Raw genomic sequence first — 20,611 nt, 5'->3', positions numbered from 1 at the left:
ATCTGCATTTGTTCTGCAGACAGTAACTTGCACGCAAAACTTTAACCAGAATTTTCTAAGTCCAAAAGGTGGCATAATTTGCCCAAAATACATTTCAGAGTTATGGGACTTGACCTAGTGAAGTTGGTAATTGATCTAGAAAAAGAAAAAATAAGTTTCAAATCTATATGCCTTTTAGTAATAGCTTAGTGCAAAACTATTGTAACTGTATATAAATAAAGAACATAATACAATAGTTTTGCACTAAGTCCAAAAGGGGGCATAACTTGGCCAAAATGCAGCTCAGAGTTATGGGACTTGATGCTGTCAACTAGTTTTATAACCCAGAAGACACATGTGAAGTTTCAATTCAATATATGCATTAGTTTTGGAGATAGTAACTTGCATGTAAATCTTTAACCAGGATTTTCTAAGTCCAAAAGGGGGCATAATTTGCCCAAAATACCGGTACATGTCAGAATTATGGGACTTGACCTAGTGAGGTTGGTAATTGATCTAGAAAAAGAAAAATTACGTTTCAAAGCTATATGCCTTTAAATGATAGCCATATGTATTTGCATGCAAAACTTTAACCAAAATGTAACTCCGACGCCGATGCCGATGCCAGGGTTAGTAGAATAGCTAGACTATTCTTCGAATAGTCGAGAATAGTCGAGCTAACAAACAAACAGGTGGAATGTACATGTATATAATAAAAGGGTCATTATAACAGTAGCTAGATCTGGAATTTTGTGTTTGGCTCTCATGGATTTTGCAAGATCGAATCAGATCCAATCAGGCAAAATCCACTCGAGCCAAATACAGAATCCTAGACCAAGCTCGTTTTATAAATACCCTATTTTATATGACAACTCATACTTTAAAAGCTGTCAAATAAACTAATTCTGATTGACAAAAACAATTGCTAAAAATTTTATAAATTGATAATATTGCATAGTTACTAAAAATAGCTGGTTCGACATGCCAATCAGGAATGTGACAAATATATTGTAAAGTAAAATCTCCGAAAACCTAAGTAAAAGTTTGGTTTTCAGAGTATAACGGTTTTGAAGATTTCTCAGGGATTTGTAGGAGGTACATCGCATTATGTATACATGTCAATTCTGATTTCATATATCTGCCAGTATTATATTAATGTCTTCTAGTTTTTGTTTTTAAAATCTGCATTGTACTTCACTGTTAAAACTGAAAACTAAATAAATCATTTAATACAAAATTCTTTCTTTGAATATTTCTCTAATCATGGAAACTGACTAGACTAGCTCATATAAATCATGTAAAAATGCATCTGTAATAGAAAAGAATGTTTATCTTTTTCGTCTGCTGAAACAGACATCATTTTGTGAAAAAGGACCTGTAGAACAGATTAAGACTGATCAGTAAACTTCACTCTTTGAGATTAAGATACTTCTAATCTAATAGTTATATAGGTTAAATAGTTATATAGGTTACATATAATATTTGAGAACATAAAATTGTCTCCTGTTTGAAATAATGTTGTTTTTTGTAAAATTGAATTAACACTACAAAAAAATTAAAACTTTCTGTTACTTACACGGTTTTCAGAATTCAGAGTTTCCGGTATTCAGAGTGCTTTTTTACTTGAATATATAACAGAAAAACAAGGGACTTTCGAAACTATCTGCTTTTCAGAGGATTCTGGTTTTTAGAAGGTCCCATTTTTCAGAGTTTTTACTGTAATTTGTTTAAATTTCAATAATTTTCAGGTGCTTTCTTACTTGGCATATGTGAATATCTTATCTGAGTATTAAAGAAATATTGTATTTTGTCTTAATCATACCTGTCAAAAAAAAGACTGAAAAATAATGTTTCTATAACCATGAAAATAGACGAATTACATTTGTTTCTAACTAAAGCTTCTGTTAAAGCATTCCAAATAATTCTGTCCAGATGGAAAGCTGCTGGTAACTACTTACAAGATTTGCCTCTGTGTGTGACACTGTCAGCTCGGCATGTTTCCGGCTCACTGTTGGATCACCAGGTAGCAAGATGTCACAGTCTCGACGACCCACAATGTAACCTTTCCCACCAAGTACCACATATCTCTGATCTGAAATATGATCAAAATTTAATCTGTTAGCTGCTCAAACTCGGAAATGAAAGAAAACGCAAAAAAACAAGAGATCAAAATGGCCCTTTGACTTTGCTTCTGACTGAATTTGGTGAACATCCATTAAAGCTGCTCGCCCAGTTTGGGTGAAATTTTTCATCCTGTTCATTTCCAGCAAATTTGGTAAATGACACTAAAAATGATAAATTGGGTGAAAAAAGAAGTTTGATATAAGTATTATTTGAGTTATTTGTAAGAAAATGTTGTAACTAGATGCCCACGAGCAACATGTCGAGCCCGCCAGCTGTCAAAAGGACTAGGAGTTGCACATGACACACTGTCTCATTGAGGCAAACATTTATGCCAAATAAAAAGTGACTGCAAAAAGTTACAATATAAGTTATTAATAGTAACAACAAAGGGAAGTAAATCTTTAAAAAAATCTAAGTCCACACAAAAATCCTTAACAGTAGAGATAGGTCAAAATACACCTCAAAACTGGATGTAACATGCATACTATACTACGAAAAGTGGTCTTGATTTTTCCCTACGACCAGTAATAAAAAAGGTACAATATAAGCTATTTATAGTAACAACAAAGGGAAGTAATTCTAGGTTCTTGCACATGACACTCCGTCTCATGATGGTGAACAATTGTTCCATGTTATATCAAAATCCCTCCATGCATGACAAAGAAATGCTCCGGACAAAGTCATTCTTGTAGCTGACCTTTGACCTCTAAGTGTGACCTTGACCTTTGACCTAGGGTGCTGGTTCTTGCGCGTGACACTCCGTCACATGGTTGTGAACATTTGTGCCAAGTTACATCAAAATCCCTCCATGCATGAAGAAGAAATGCTCCAGACAAGGTCATTATTGAATTTAACCTTTGACCTCCAAGTGTGACCTTGACCTTTGAGATAGGAACCTGCGGTTTGCACGTGACACTCCGTCTCGCTGAGGTCAACATTCATGCCAAATATAAATGAGATTGCTCCATGCATGTCAAAGTTATGGTCCGGACAAACAAATCCGGATGCACGCATGGACGCACGCACGCACATACACCGAACAGCCATTTGGACAACTATGTCTTCGCTTCCGCAAGCGGGCTCGACAAAAATCTTATGTCTGTAAGTTTTAGGATGTACCACTAGTCAGAGTACTCATTTTTTATGGATTTTTGAGAGAAATTTTTTCTCTTAAAATGTGTTGGTTAGTCCCTTTTTTTAAAGCAGATCATTAAAAGCTATTTCAGGTAATTTGTGTTGTTGTTATTTGGCTGTGCCGGCCCTAAAACAAGTAACCATAAGAACAAACTTCAGAGAGATCCCATTAAGGGTGCAAACGATCAAGTTAGGTCAATCATGTTCATGAGAAGAAGTTGTTTAAAGACTTTCCGGCTCTGGCAGCCGCAGCCCCTACCTACAGTCAAGGGGAAACATTTAAAAAACACTGAGGTAAATCCAATAATATCACAGACCAAGTTTAGCAAAGATCTTTCAAGCATTTCATGAAAAGAAGGTGTTTAAAGTTTTTTTAGCTCTATAATAAGCAGGACCATTTCAAAAAAAAATATATACAGAGGGACAATGAAAATATGCTATAGAAAGGTTTGGTGAAAAGCCATGGAGTGGTTTATTAGAATAAGATGTTTAATCATGGGTTTTTATTCCGTTTTTAGCTCTGGCAGTCCCTAAGAGGGATCATTTGAAACCACTTGAATAAATATGAGACAGCACCATTCAAAGGTGTTACATGCCAAGTTTGGTGAAGATCCATCAACTAGTTTGTAACAAGTTGCAAAGTGCCGAGCTAAACCATTTAAAAAAAAAAAAATGGGAGAGGTACATAAAGGATGCTACAGGCCAAATTTGGTAAAGGTTCATCATCTGGTGCTATCATGTAAAGAACTTGTTTAAAAGGCTTTTTCTATTTTTTAGTCCTGATGAATCTTAAGAGAGGCTTAGCAGAACCATCTGAACAAGAAATGTGAAAATTTCACAAAATCCAGATTTTCAACTTTGCATCACACCATTATGTTCTATTATAAATGTCTGACTATTGAGACGTTCAGATAAATTACTTTCAACCTCAAAATATCACAGTTATTGTAAACAATTTGCATTTACAAATCTTGTCACTGTAAATGTGTACATGTAGCATATTCTGTGACATAAACGATAATACTCTCATAAACAGCTAAAAATAGGCCTCACTATCCCCATTTACAGATGGTGTGTCAACTCATATACAGAGATGCATTACTCTCACGTGTGGTAAACGCGCAATCCAATTCCCGCCGGGAATACGCTTAAAATGGGTTGCGCAACGTCCGGTGCTGGTGTTGCGCGTAAAAAAAGACGAAATTGAGGTATGTGAAGTTATGATTTTGCTTAGTATGAGACAAGAATAAATTTTCTCGAAAAAAGCAAAATGCTATTCGACACAGATATGATAATACATCATATGTGTAAAATATCTGGTTTGTAATTTATGATTCGGCTCTATTATCATAAAAACTCTGGCGACACGAAACGTGAAAAAAAGTATGAAATCAACAAAAATGGCAGTTTCTGACCTAATATGCCTAATCTGAGGACATCTGATGCTTTTTATGATAACTCAACTGTTACAAAGTAACGAATATCAAAATTATTTGTTTCAAATCCTGCTTACGGGGACATAATTGACAAAATAATCATCGGGAATGGGGTTGCGCACCGGGAATGGAGTTGCTCATATACATCATAATGTGTATAATGTATACGCGCAACTCCATTCCCGGGGCGCAACCCCATTCCCGATTATTTTTTTGCCAATCTTTCCCCTAAAAGCAACATTTCATTCAAGTGTATGAAATATTCATGACTGTTGTACACGTGTTTGATCATTCGAAGCGTCACATTTCCAGAAAGAAGGCACAAGAGTTAGAAAATTTGCATTTTTCTTGATTCCATGCTTTTTTGACAGCTCGAGCCATCAGGGTTTTCGTGATAACAGAGCTGATTCTTAAATTAATAAATTGGTATTTCACACATATGATCCTTATTCATTTTTGTGTCGAATAGCATTTTGCTTTTTTTCGAAAGCACTCGTAAATGTGTAATTATTTACAAAAACAAAAACCCACCTACCTCGATTTTGTATATATTGATGCGCAACACCAGCACCGGAAGTCGCGCAACCCATTTTTAGCGTATTCCCAGTGGGAATTGGATTGCGCGTTTACCACCCGTGACTCTATTACTCAGATATAAAAACAATTTAGCAAATATAATTATATCTCTTATGAAAGATTTTTCAATGGATGTGTTTGTTGTAAATTTCTTCATGTAAATTTGATAATCTTAAACTCTATTGATATTTAACATGCAACACTATAATGATGCTCAAAATAGCAAAGAGGAAATAGGAACGTCTCTACTTTGCTGTTCATTTGAAAAAAAACAACACTTTTCACATAATAACATACCAGTATAATGATATGTATCAGAATACAATGTTGCAGGCTTGCAGTATCATAATATATGGCAATTTCTAACACGATCCGTAGCAATTGCTATATAAACATATAGAGAAATCGCCTTTTTATAAATATACGATAAAATATGGTTAGCTGTTACATTTCACTCCCTAAGATTGTGACATATTAACTTCTGTTTCCATTACATACGAATTATTTCAGGGCCGAACGGTTGAAAATAACATTTCAAAAACAAAATTAGGATAAAAAGTCATACTGACTTATGTGTAGGACTGTAAAACCGTTTTGATCCCTACAAGCGAATTCAATTAGCTCAATTATGATTCAGCGGTGACGTCATAAATATATGACATAAAATATGACGTCATTGTCACGGGTCGTAATTTTTATAGACTGTTTCATCTTTAATAGTAACTTGCGCCGTGCATTAAGTCTTTTCCAGAGCGGGAAAATGATACTTAACCCTCGCGCATGCGCCAAATTTCCGATAGTGTCCGTCAGGTTTTTATTATGTTGTATCGTCTGCTATTTAATTGAATCGGGGCTTCTCGGTAATGTACGTAATATCACGGATATTAACGGAAGTTTCCGAGGCAATTCATCCATGTGTTTGTCCGTGCAGTTTTGTGAACACTTGTCATGTTTGTCCAATCGTCTTGTTTGTCTTACATGATTGAATGAGAGATAGAATGAGAGAAAGATATACATTGGTCTGTTCTTTTTATCCTCTTTGCACTTTTCACCGCCAAAATCCTTCGGCCCTCAGTGCAGTCTTTCTTCTCTTACGAGTAAGATGGGAAAACATTAAAGTAGAATTCAAATTATTTTGAATTTATCTGATAATCCTCAGTTAATTCACCAGACGCTGTGGTAAGAAATATTTAGATCTCTTGTTCATTAATATTGTATTTTGTATTTCTTGACCCGACGCGTGAATTAATGTTTGTGCAATTTTGTATTATTTTATCTTTATTTTACCATGATTGTTAATTTCATGTTATTATATGTTTTAGGCTTTTTATGTAACGGAATAATAAAGAGAGTAGAACCTACGCCGGGATTGCTAATATATTTAGCCCTGTGACATCATAATGATGTGACGTCATATAAAAGTTAAGCTTGTAACTCGTAACACAGGGTCAACTAAACTAATTTGATTATTCTGTTCATAAATAATTTGCGAGTTGTTTGATAACTAGTTTATAGATACTTCTCAAAATTCTAATAAAAGAGGAACAAATATCTATACGTTCCATTAGCTATGCAACACTTTCTAACCATGGGAGTAAACTGTAACTGCATATGATCCGGATGACGCATTACGTTGAAAATTTAGTACTATAAAATGCGAATTACTTGCGTTGTTAGAATCAAAATAATAAACATGTTCCAATAATTTTATCAGTTAATAAAATATGAGCAGTCATTTGGATGCAAATAATTGAACCACTTGTGCAACGCATTAATTATTTATCATCCAAACTCCTGCCTATATTTTATTAACTGATAAAATATAGGAACAGATTTATTATTTCTTTAAATAAGCAAAATTTTTGTTTATACCCAGCCCTATTGAGCTAAGCAGGCAGGCTCGTTTTATACCCAGCCCTATAGAGCTAAGCAGGCAGGCTCAGTTTTAATGTTGAGCATACAGTTTGCACAGTCTTTACTCAAATTTTCATACGCAATATTGCAAGTAAGTACCGATTTGCGCTTGGGTACAAAGTTGTAAGGTAGACTGCGTTCTAGATTAAATTATTGGATGGACCTCTTTGTCTCTTTATATGGTAAACCATTCAACAAAAATGGCTAACCAACAAAAGATGATGTGTTTTCTGTCTTCTGCAAGCGGGGAAAACCCTGTCATTGTCTCGTCCTCAAACGAAACCGAAACATTTAACAAATGTTGTGGCAATTTCAACACTACTTGCAAAAATATTTGTGTGATGTGTTTATCTACTCTGGGTTTGAATTTAAGCTCGCATATTCGCAAAATGCAAGTACATTTTGAACAACAGTGGACAGTGCTTGATAGTATAATATAAGCTATGAGTAAAACTATAACATTACAATAAGCATATTCTAAGTCGAAAAGGGGCCATAATTCAGTCAAAATGCTTGATAGAGTTGCCGCCTCCTTTTTACAGACTGGGGTCATGATGGTAAACAAGTATGCAAAATATCAAAGCAATATCTCAATGGACTTTGAAAATATTTGGGATGGTACGCAAACTTTAACATTTGTGTGACGCTCACACTAACACTTACACTCACACTCACGCTAACGCCGATGCGAGTAGGATGGCTCCCCTATTCTTCGAATAGTCGAGCTAAAAATGCAAGTAACATTTGCCCAAACTTGCAAAATTTTTTGAGTGCAAAATCTCAAGTAGTAATGATGACGTTTTTAATTTCTTTAACTGTAAGTTTCAATCTGCTGTAAATTATGCATTTAATGATGATGTTTCACACAGTACGCAACTTTTGGGGACAGGTACCCATACCCTCAGATAGGGGAATTTTTTGTCGTTTAAAGACAAAAAGGGAAAGTTTTTAGCCATATATATATGTTACTACTTTTCACACTTATTAATGCTGTTTTCAATCATTTCTAACTAATGTAACTATATTGCAGCAGTAACCTTCCTAATAGAGGTACTATAATATAACTTGAAAGAGAGTTCATATCTAGTTGTGTCAAACAACCTGTTATCAGGGGAATTTTCTTCCGAGAAAGGGGAAAAAACATATTATTTTATGAGGGGAGTGGGGCCCAATGAAAAGGCGTGTCATGCGCAAACCCTATGTTCCTATCTCAAAGGTCAAGGTCACAGTTGGAGGTCAAAGGTCAAATAGAAGTTTGTTTGGAGCATTTCTTCTTCATGCATGGTGGGATTTTGATGTAACTGGGCATGAATGTTCACCATTATGAGATGGAGTGTCATGCGCAAGAACCAGGTCCCTAGGTCTAAGATCAAGGTCACACTTGACAGTTGTAGGACTCGACATTCTGCTCCTGAGCATATTGTTAATACCTTTTTCGCTCATTTATGGATTTTCAAAATTCAAAAAGTTTTGAAATATTTACAATTTTCATATTTTCGTATTCAAATATCTTTAATAAAAGCGTTCATAATTAATCCATTTTATTTCGAAATAACAATTAAAAGTAATTAACAAATTGCTTGTTTTATAACCTTTCCATTGATCAAAAAGTTATTGACATAATTTTTGTTTTAAGAAAGTTTAGGCCATTACAAAAACATTAATTACTGTTTACAAAACAAGAGCTGTCCGTAAGACAGCCAAGCTCGACTATTCGAAATATTGTCACAGAAGCAGGAAATTATTACCCAAAATGTTGAATATCAAAAGAGTTTTAAGTTCGAAAGGGGACATAATTTGACCAAAATGCATATCAGAGTTATGGGACTTGATGCTATCAACTAGTTTTATAACCCCAAAGAAACATGTTAAGTTTCAATTCAATATATGCATTAGTTTTGGAGACAGTAACTTGCATGTAAAACTTTAACCAGAATTTTCTAAGTCCAAAAGCGGGCATAATTTGCTCAAAATACATGTTGAGTGTTATGGAACTTGACCCAGTGAGGTTGGTAATTGACCTAGAAAAAAAAAAATAAGTTTCAAAGCTATATGCTTTTTGGTAATAGCTGTATGTACTTACACGCAAAACTTTAACCAGGATTTTCTAAGTCCAAAAGGGGGTATAATTTGCCCAAAATACATGTCAGAGTTATGGGACTTGATTCTATCTACTAGTTTTATAACCCCCGAAGACACATGTGAAGTTTCAATTTAATATCTGCATTAGTTTTGGATATAGTAACTTGCATGTAAAACATTAACCAGGATTTTCTAAGTCCAAAAGGGGGCATAATTTGGCCAAAATACATGTCAGAGTTATGGGACTTGATCCAGTGAGGTAGGTAATTGATCTAGAAAAAGAAAAAATAGGTTTCAAATCTATATGCCTTTAAATGATAGCTGTATGTACTTGCATGCAAAAACTTAACCAAGGTGTGACGCCGACGCCGACGCCAGGGTGAGTAGAATAGCTAGACTATTCTTTGAATAGTCGAGCTAAAAACATGGACGTTCGGCTTCTGCCCACCCAATCACTGTCTTATCAACTTATTAATTTTGGCTGTCACGTCCAAACTTACTCTGCATATCCCCAATGAAATCCGTTGGAAACGTTTTCTGGTACATGTACAATGTAATTGTAATGATTTTATTACCGAACAAAACTTTTCTTTGAATAATCAAAAATTCATTTCAGCTGTGAATTATTTCTTATGACGGAGTTTTTTGCTTCAAATTGGTAAAATATGGAGCCTAATTGGCATTGAGAATGGGCCGATATTCGGCCCCGTGAGACTGGCAGAAAAGGCCCTGCTTGTCTAATCCCTTATCAAAACAAACAATTAATTGTGTTATCAAAATTCACCTGTGAAAAACAACTCTTTCCTCCAGCTACATGTGTGTCACATGTATAATACACAACAATCGGTGACACTTTGACTTACTGTGTAAACATGTTTGGCACTCCTTGGTAATTATCAACCCAGTCATAATACTGATTTTTCTTTTTTGAAAAGTGGGAGCATTATGGTTTTGGTCGGGAAACGGAAGGCAAGGTGAAAAAGTCAGGATTTTGACCCTTCCGCACGGGAGATCACATGTATCTTAATTGTTGGAGTTTAAACAAAATCTCGTTTGAGTCATTCTCTATGTGCAAAAAGAATGTTTCTGTATGTAGAAATCTAACATTATAAAATAATTATAATTATGGCTCTACAAGAGTAATAGAAGTGTCAGCTTTCTGTTGACATTTAATTTATTCAAATCCAACCAAAATCGGTCCTTTGATAAAGGTTTGAAGTTACGTGGTGAAATATTTATATACAGGGGAGTGAGCTCAAGTTAATTTTTAATAATTAAGCATATCACCACATGCAGTTGCATGCTGTTTTTCCTTCAGAATCCCTTTAGATCAATCTCTGATCATCTAATTATCGCCACTTAACATGTGGTTGATAAACCCTTTGAACAACAAGTGTTGTAGCTCCATGATTAAGTGTAGTTAAACAAACTATTTTGTGTGACCTTACATCGCATGCATAGTAAAGATTTGTCTTGTTCTGCTGTGAAACTTACGCATGCAAGCCCAGGCATGAATAAAGAAAACGAAGATTTTCAGGAGTGTCAGCAAGATTCTACTTTTAATTATAGTGGTGAAGGGTCAGATAATAGTAGTGTCATCGCCGCACTAGGTCGTATTGATGATAGGTTAACCAGACTTGAGAAAAAGTCTTCTGAAATTTCTACCTCATGTGGTGAAAGTAGTTCTCACAATCGCCATATTGATAGAGTTCCACCACCATTTCCGGATGGTTCTTGTCGTCCAAAGACGTACATCTCGCCAACACAGGCCGATCATGATAAGCCATACCAGGCCACTGCCTATCCCTTCCGTCCTGACTACCCAGTAGACACCGCAGAAAGGCCTGAATATAGTAAGATTCAAGAGGAGTATAAATGTATAAGAGACTCCTTCAGTAAAACTGTTCCACCGGCAAACTTGAAGGTGCATGATAGCCGTACAGGTGTGAAAAGGGAAGATCAAAAATCTTTGAATATTATTTCTAATTGTGCTCGGAATACAGAAACAGTTCTTAAACTTTTGAGTCAGTCTAAATCTGATGAACCTTTAGATATTAACCCAATTCTTACCACATTGACTGCTAATGTTAAATACTTACAGACAGAATATGCATGTTTACAAACACGTGGGAATTTTGGTGACAGTACAGCTCAGTTATTTCGATCTCTGCAAACACATACTTCGGATCTAGATCAGTCTAGTTTGAACAATATGAGAATAGCCGCGGAACTGTGTAGTATCTCCAACTGCTACAACAGTAAAGACTCTTGTGGAAGAGGGCGCGGCAGAGGTCGTGGGCAGGGACGCAGAGATGATGATATATTTTCAGGTTTTCAAGGATCGCGTTTCAGAACACCAGGTCTAAAGCCATTCTCCGAGCATACTGACCGTGATGATAAGTAATTATGAAACAAACTTTATTTGAAAATTTACAACAAGAGCACCGCCTTGCGGGTGCTGACGCTCATCTGATTTTTTGGTATAATAGAAATATTGTCCTACCCATGAGAAGTCTAAAAAGGGCCATCATTCTTGCAAAAAGCAGGAAAGAGTTGTGTTTCTTGATGTACAGCGTCTGCTTATGATGGTGAAAAACTGTTGCAAGTTTTAAAGCAATAGCTTTGATAGTTTATAAGAAAAGCTGACCTAAACATAAAACTCAACGAAGAAAACTGATTTTCTAAGTCCAAAAGGGGCAACAATTCTTGCAAAAAGCAGGATGGAGTTATGTTTCTTGATGTACAGGGTCAGTTTATGATGGTGAACAAGTGTTGCAAGTTTCAAAGCAATAGCTTTTAATAGTTTAAGAGAAAATGTTGACCTAAACATAAAACTTAACCAAGAAATCTGATATTTTCTAAGTCCAAAAGGGGCCATAAATCTTGCAAAAAGCAGGATGGAGTTATGTTTCTTGCTATACAGGGTCAGCTTATGATGGTGAACAAGTGTTCAAATTTTCAAAGCAATAGCTTTGATAGTTTAGGAGAAAAGCTGATCTAAACATAAAACTTAACCAGGCAACGCCGATGCTGACGCCAACGCAGACACCGATCAAGTGATGACAATAACTCATCATTTTTTTTTTTCAAAAAATCAGATGAGCTAAAAATGGAATGATATTGGTACTCCATCAAAAATTTTAGACTGGATTTCTAACAGTGTAAAGTTTCCCTTTTCTGAAGAGATAAAACCTTTTGAATCTTCTAATAAATGTTTTACTGTTAAAGAAGAAGAGTTTCTGTCATCTGAAATTAACAATTTGTTACTTTTGGGACATACTGATGTTTGTGATGAGAAGCCGCACTACATTTCTCCAATTACTTATGTTCCTAAGAAAAATGGTAAACTTCCGTTTGGTTACTGACCTACGTATTATCAATGAAAAATGTAAAGCGCCAAGCTTCAAAAGTGAAGATATTAACACTATTATTTCTTTAGTAAAACCGTCAGATTATATTGTAACTGCTGATCTTAACAAGAGTTGTCAGAGGACAGCAACGCTCATCTATTCAACAGCCTTGTCAATTGAATGAATACAAAAGTTGAAAAAGGGGCATAATTTTGTAAAATGCAAAGTAGAGGTATTGAACCTCTGTACTGCATGTCATATCATGACAGTGAACAAGTGTGTGAAGTTTCAATCCTTTCCAATTTGTGGATACTGAGATACCAGCTTACACCAACGCATGGGCGAGTCCAATAGCTCTACTATTCTATGAATAGTCGAGCTAAAAATGGATTTTTTCATATACCTGTGCACATAGATCACCAGAATTACCTTGCATTCAGTTTTCAAAATATATATTACAAGTGGACTGTCCTACCTTTTGGACATTCCTGTAGTCCATATCTTTTCAATAAAGTTTTGAGACCAGTTGTCGCGTTCTTACGTTCTAAGGGCCTTCAAATTGTTGTTTATGTTGATGATTTTATATTATTAGCAAGTTTGACTGACATTGAAAAGCATAAATGTTTATTTTTACAAACATTAAAGGATTTAGGTTGGACTTTTAATGATGAAAAGTCATCATTAGAACCTTCTTTAGTGAAGAAATATTTCGGTTATATTATAGATAACTCGGGTGATAAGACAGTGATTAAAATTTCCAAAGAAAGGATTAGGAAATTAAAAAGAGATATTAAGAAAGTTCTTTTAAAAGGTCAGGCTTCGGCCTGTGCGTTAGCTGGAATTGCTGGACAGTGTGTGTCCATGTGTAAATGTATATTCCCAGTGAAATTATTACTTCACAACTTATACAGACTGATTTCGTTAAAGAAACATTGGAGCGAAATTTTAATTATTGATCAATACTCTAGTGAAGACTTGCAATGGTGGTTTGATTCAGTCACACATTGGAATGCGCGTATAGTTGTTGAAAAGAATATTGAAGCACAATTGGTAATGCGTCAAGTACAGGATGGGGAGCTTGGATACAGAATCTCCAAGCACAAGAATTCTGGAACAACAGAGTCAGTCTGTCAAGTTCCAACGTCCGAGAGTTGTTCGCGGTTTTAATGGCGATATTATCTTTCAAGGAAAAGATTCGCGGGAAACACATTCAGATTCTGTCCGACAACATTAGTAACAACTGTGGCTTTTATAAACGGCATGGGGGGGGGGCCAATAACATCGTTAGACCAAATAGCCAGAACGATACATTTGAAAGCTATGGAGTACAACATTCATATATCCGCACAGCATATTTCGGTCGCAAAAATTGGAAAGCAGATTACCTTTCCTGAATCAATTCAAAATACAAATGGAAGCTTCACCCAGCGTTTTTCAAAATGTCAGATCACATGTGGGGTCCTCACAATATAGATCGGTTTGCGTCGATAACTTCAACACAACTACCCCATTACAATTCAATGTATTACGATCCGTTGACATCAGGGATAAATGCCTTCGCACAGTTGGATTGGGAACAGGCCATCAACTTTGTAAACGCACTGTTTTCGTTAATACCAAAAGTGCTAGAAACACTCAACCAACAAAATGCGACAGCCAGGATTATTGCTCCGTTGTGGCCTGCACAACCGTGGTTCAAGGACCTGATAAAGATGTCCATCAACCACCCTGTAGAACTTCCGTTAACAAACAGGACAGTTGTAGCTCCATGATTAACATTAGGTAATTATGCTAATTACACGCTAATCTATAGTGGCAAAAACAAAATATCCATCGCTAACGGCTGGTCGATATTTACAGGTATGGACGACAGGATAAGACAGATAAATGTATTGATTTATACGGAGTGTCCACTCCCCGTATTAGACCTTCCTTATCACACCCAAGTAATAACCGATATATCCGAAAATACATCTACTTGAAAGAAATTTGTTAAACAAATAAATATTTCGCGTATGATTTGTCAACATATTTTTTATCATTAACATACCAGGGTTAACACTTGATATTAGATAAAACATGTCAATTTATTTCTGCAATTGTTTTTTGTGTTGTTTCATTTCCCCGCGAATGCTGTAACAGTAACTCCCCTTGCATTGAATTTTGGAACACCTCTGATTTTTTCCATGAGCAACACGGAGTAACACAAAAAATGAATTTTAAGGTTAGTATTGTTTAATTCTTGTATATATCTTCTTTGTTTTAATATTTCAGTAAATTAGAAACAAAGAATTAATTTGAAAATCAACAAAACATGTTGCTATCCGTAAATAACTGATCTATGTATAAGTTTTTCTTTGAAAACACCTGGGGCCCGGGCACTGGTCTAGACGGTATCAAGTCAAAACGTCCCCTAGTCAAAACGTCCCCTGGTCAAAACACCCCCCATTTTGGTCAAAACGTCCCCCATTCAGTTTAGAATTTGGTCAAAACGTCCCCCTAATTTTTTTTGTATTAGATCTATTAATTCTTTTCAATTAGGCAGTGGCTACAATTACGGTACCGTAATCCTAGCCTTCGGTTCTAGGATTACGGAAGTTCCGTATTCCTAGAAAACACTATGAGAATAGGCTAGGATTACGGAAGTATTTAAGAGGCATCAAATTTATGTTTGGACATGCATAAATGACATTGTAAACTTACTCATTTTCACTTAATTTCACTTATATTTCGTGCTATCGATCGGCCATTTTGGGTTAGTATAATCTTAATGGCGGTGAGCGGAAATATAGAATTATCTTTGTTTCGTATATACCTGCATTTTTTTCATCAAGTCAACACAAATGGTCTTTAATAACATACAATATGGTTATAAATCATAAAATTCAAAGTATAGATTTTTTTTTAGATCTATAACTTTGACATTCAAATTACTAATATATTTCCGCGCGCCGCCATTAAGATTATACTACCCCAAAATGGCGGATAGAAAACACGAAATAATAAGGCAGGCATGAAAAATAAAGTGAAATAAGTAAGTTTACAGCATCATTTATGCGTGTCCTAATATATACTTTATGCCTTTTAAAATACAAATGTACTTCCATAATCCTAGCCTATCCTCATTGGGTTTTCTAGGAATACGGAACTTCCGTAATCCTAGAACCGCAGGCTAGGATTATGGCACCGTAATCGTAGCCACTGCCTTTTAATTAATTCATATCTTTTAATGCAATCAACACCTATCAACTATACATGGTTGTGCATTAATTGTGCTGAGGGCTTAATATTAGTAGGTGTTATAAACCCATTAATCACCAGTAATAAGGTGTGAACATTTATGAAGGGAAAATCTTTTCTTCTATACAATCTAAATTTGTGTAGAATGAACAAAAATCCTGATCAGAATTATAACTTTATTTATAAAACATTAATAAAACATCAAAACAGTCACAACTGCATAGTTATTAAGTAAAAATCACATATCGCACTATTCATTCACTGTTCTACACCAAGAAGTCAAATTCACAATATAATAATTCAAAGTGTTCCAGCTACACAATATCAAGAAGTCAAATCCACTTCTATGCTACTTAATGTTTTTATCACAATTATTCCTCCTTGTGAACTGTTGTAGTGGGCCTGGGTTTGTAAATGGTGCTCATCTTTTTTAGCAAGGAACTTGCAGACATACCCCCTGCACGGTAGCTGTAAAAGACATAAGAAACATTTATAGGAGATAGAAATGACAAATTATGCATAAGTTACTGAAAAAATATAGTAAGAGAATGATATTACTGAAAAGAATGTTAATACATTTTTACACAAACTATAAATAATAATACCTTTTTACACAAACTATAAATAATTTTCCGAAAAATATCTCTTATCATGCTGTTGCTGGAAGAGAAGAGTCTTATAAAATTCATAATTTTTTTTATCAAGGCAATGAAATACTAATAGCATGAACATAATCACCTGTCCAAAGTTGCGAATACTCTGGCCAATGCATGGACCTATAGGCTATACTTTAAGATAATTACTTCAAATTTCAAGATTTTAAAGATAAAAGAATGTTCTTAATGAATATTTTGTTATCTTAATTTTGATATTTTTGGTCACTAAAACAGGTTTCCTCATGGAACGACCCATTATTTCTTTTTATTGTCCGTAAGTATTGACCTGGCACTCATGAATATTCCGTATATTTCCGTAAATTAATTTCCGGTGTCCGAACATCAGGGCTCCGGAAATTTTGATAACTCAATCGGTCCGAAACGAGAATCCTGACATCGGCGCTACCCCACCCACCGCATTCCCAATATTACATATTTTGTAAAACGTGATAGGGTAAAGAAATAAGCATGTCATGCATTAAAACTGAGTTACCAGTCACCGCGTGTTACCATACAATGAAGACAGTTATTCAGTGTTATGTGTGATCGTTACTTTGTTTCAATTTCGATGTTTTTCCGAGATAATAAGAGGTAGTGATGAAACGATGATCGAGTTAAATCGAATAATCGTCGCCGGCAGCCGCAGGTCGCCGACTATCGATGTTGGAGTTCTGAAATCGATGTCGCTAGCGCTTTTCGCGCAATTGATCCCTTTCCGTTCATTCCATATATCCGTAATTTTCATACATTTCGTTAATTAAACCGCAAGGGACGTCACTCTCGCACGTAAAATGGCAGAAAAAAGTGTCCATGAAAAGTTCGGTCGACTGTGTGGGCTTATTTTGGCTTCGAAAAAACAAAACAAGGACCACCTATTAAAGAAACCTCAACATGCAATCTGTTATTTGCAAACTCTGCCGAAAATCATATGTGAACAAAGGTATGTTTTCGTACCCAAACTATTCGAACTCTTCGTAATTCGTATGGACTTTGTGAATTATTTAACAATGATCCCGATGTACCTCTCTGTGTCTGTCAATTTGTCAACCTTATTTTGAAATAGTCTTGAACTGTCTTGTTTTATATTTATCTTATCACGCCAACGAGATTGAGATTAAATTAATCAATTTTATACTTATAGAAATTTATAGTTAAAAGTAAAAATGCATTCCCTAAATACATTAAATGTATTCACCATGATCACTTGACACTTGTTATTGGTTTAATTTACTTATCAAGAAAAGTATTTACGAGTACAATTTTAATAAACATCCCTAGTCCCAAGTAATGATAAAAGCATAGTATATTTTTGTTTTATGAAATTATCTGAAATGTATTGCCTAAGTGGAATCTATAATAAGAGTATAATTATAGGTAAGTCTGAATGCTTTTACTTTCGATTATATAATCGATTGTGAATCGAAATAGCTGTTCAGATTCGATTCGATTATCGATTTTGTTTTGAAACCGATTTTACAACACTAATAAGAGGTATTGACACCGTGTGCGTAACTAGTCTAAAAGCCAACGCACATGACTTCGATACCGTATACACGGCAGATACTTTGTGATGTTTCCTCATTCTTTGACGGAATTCTATAAAATACAATGCGTCAAAGTGAGTTACACGACACATATTCTCTGCTAAACAGCCTCAGTATTTAAAGAATACTCTGCCGCGGACCGAATGTGTACGTTATTTGAACGCTGAGATCGAATTTCCCACATGTATAGTACCAAAACGTCACGCGGGTTGGCCACGGATATTTCATTTCACTTACGTTGTACTTCAATAAGCAACTACATTTTATAAAGTTATATGTTCTCTTCTGATGTAAACAAAATTTCATTTTGAAACGTTTTTAAAAGACCGATTTGATAAACAGTGCCACTCCGGTTTTCTTTATCATTCGTGGTTGCCCGTCCATTTTTTTCTTTTTTGTACAGTCGGGTTGCAAAGACGATTTTCTGCATTTGTTTCCACTGGAGCCCCAACAAATGAATCATGTAATTTTTTCAAATCAAGTGATTATAAAAATTATTTTTATCGGTTTTCCGTGTGATGTCTCATTAAATCAAAGACCTATAATGTACAATTTATTAAATGCAGCGACCATTTGTTTGTTACCGTGATCAAACATAGCCTTTTGAAATAAACCATCCGTCGGATTCTAAATAAAAGAAGTGGATCCCCGTCGAAATGATTTGGATCCAGTCAGAAACGTTAGGAAACCAGTCAAAAATGTTTAATACACCGCAGTCGGCTGTCTGCAAACATTAAAGGATGTGCCGCGCGAGCACTGACTGCGTCACGCGCTAATTACGGACCGATTATCAAAGTGACAATCAGATCGATTGACACATTTATTGATTATCTGAAGGTGCGACCAACAATTTCCTACTTGGCAGGTGATCGTGTATTGAGATATCAGACCGAAATTTATACTTTTCTCCATTTTTACGGGACCGATTTTTTTCGTTTTTTCACTTCACGAATCGGTCTGAAAAGTCAAAAATCGGTCCAAAACCGACAAACCGGCAAATTTCCGAAGCCCTGCCGAACATAAATAACAATATAACTAAATATTACATATATAATTCCTAACTGGTATATTGTCACATGTGCAGGTAGTTGTGCGGACAAAGCGTTTACCTGCCAATATCTGGATTGTGGGTTCGAGTCCTACGTCTGACCATATCTTTTTTTCCCCTCGAAGTTTATATGCAGACTGAATACTACTCATTTGATCAAACGTATCGTGATATTTATGGTTCATTTATTAAAAGTAATCATATTTACCCATTGCAAAATTTGGAATAAAACTATTTTAAAACTATCTTAGATAAAAAGACAAATTACCTTCACCAGCGTTCCAGAAAAAAAATACAAAAGAAAAGAATTGAAATTCATGAAATATGATAAATTAAATAATATAAACGATAACATTACACTACATTAAATTGAAGGAAAAAAGCTCTACATATGTGATTTCGAACCCGAGGTAACGAACGTGGAAGTCAGACACGTTACCTCTACACCACCGTGTCATCGATAAACGTTACATGTTACTTTAGTAATGTAGATACTTTCGGGATACTAATATTGCGTAAATAAACGAAAACGCCCGAAATATTGGCGAAGATTAATGAGTGCCAGGTCAATACTTACGGACAATAATTCTGATACTTTAAAATAAATATATTTATTTATTTCTCATTCCATTCAATATACGGAATCTCTTGATTGAATTAACACCTACTGATAACACATTATCTCCTCTGATTGGATTAACTTGACAATGCATTGATTACTTGTATATTTGAATTTGTTTGCTTTTATAATGTGATTATGATCTGTATATTATTTATTTCTTTCTGACCAGATTTTACAATATTTTATAAAATAAAATAAAAATTTTATTAAATGGTAAAAAGTAGTTAATCAGATTTTGGTCAGCTAATGGAATGTAAACATACAAACTGTATAACTCTATGTAATGGGCCTTTTTGTTCCTTAAATAATGTATATATCTAAATAATGTATAATTTTATATGATGTATAGTTCAGCCAGAAAATTACATATTTGCCAAAAACGTAGTTAGACAATTCGGAATATGATAAGTATTCCGCAAAAGATATTGTTTACTGAAGTCTAGTAATTCAAGAAATCAATAATAATAATAATAATAACATGAATATAACTTACCTGTGTCACAGGTTCTGTGTTGCCAGCTGCCATACGAGTCGCAGGCAATGGCATGTTGATGCGGTCTGACTTCGTTTCTACACTTAATGCAAGGATACTCCATAAATACGTTATCTTATAAAAGCACCAATATTTAAACAAATAACAATCCAACACACTATTCACAGAGACAGACAGTATACATACACTAGGAATACTAAGAAAATTAGTGGTTGAATATAATAGTTATAACTTTTTCCACATTATTTAATTATTGTGCAATTAAACTTTAGATACTTAAAAAAAATTGTTTACAAACATCTTGTTTTATGATCCATTATCCCTTTGTCCTCATGCAGTTGTAACAATTTCATTTATAACATAACATTATAATTTCATTTAATTTTATTATTAAATAACAGAAACATCACTTT

At 34.8% G+C, this 20,611-nt stretch overlaps 2 protein-coding genes across 3 annotated transcripts in view; one reads left to right on the top strand and one right to left on the bottom strand.

The window, feature by feature from the left end:
• Positions 1-14,783, bottom strand: part of LOC123548711 (nibrin-like) — a 58,508-nt gene extending 43,725 nt beyond the window's left edge. Inside the window, exons 1-2 of the mRNA XM_045336215.2 lie at positions 14,646-14,783; positions 1,938-2,071 (exon numbers count right to left, since the gene is read on the bottom strand). Of these exons, the coding sequence (XP_045192150.2) occupies positions 1,938-2,071; positions 14,646-14,676 (165 nt within the window). The 5' untranslated portion in view covers positions 14,677-14,783. The remainder of the gene's footprint in view (positions 1-1,937; positions 2,072-14,645) is intronic.
• The window catches only part of LOC123548712 (uncharacterized), a 57,911-nt gene continuing 52,013 nt past the window's right edge, over positions 14,714-20,611 (top strand). The window contains exon 1 of one of the 2 annotated variants that reach the window (XM_045336217.2): positions 14,714-14,819. The gene's annotated coding sequence lies outside the window, so the exon portion shown is untranslated. The remainder of the gene's footprint in view (positions 14,820-20,611) is intronic. The other variant, XM_053546095.1, reaches the window with a different exon arrangement.

This window comes from Mercenaria mercenaria, chromosome 6 (assembly GCF_021730395.1).
Source record: "Mercenaria mercenaria strain notata chromosome 6, MADL_Memer_1, whole genome shotgun sequence".
NCBI lineage: Eukaryota > Metazoa > Mollusca > Bivalvia > Venerida > Veneridae > Mercenaria > Mercenaria mercenaria.
This window is presented reverse-complemented; position numbering and strand designations above follow the sequence as displayed.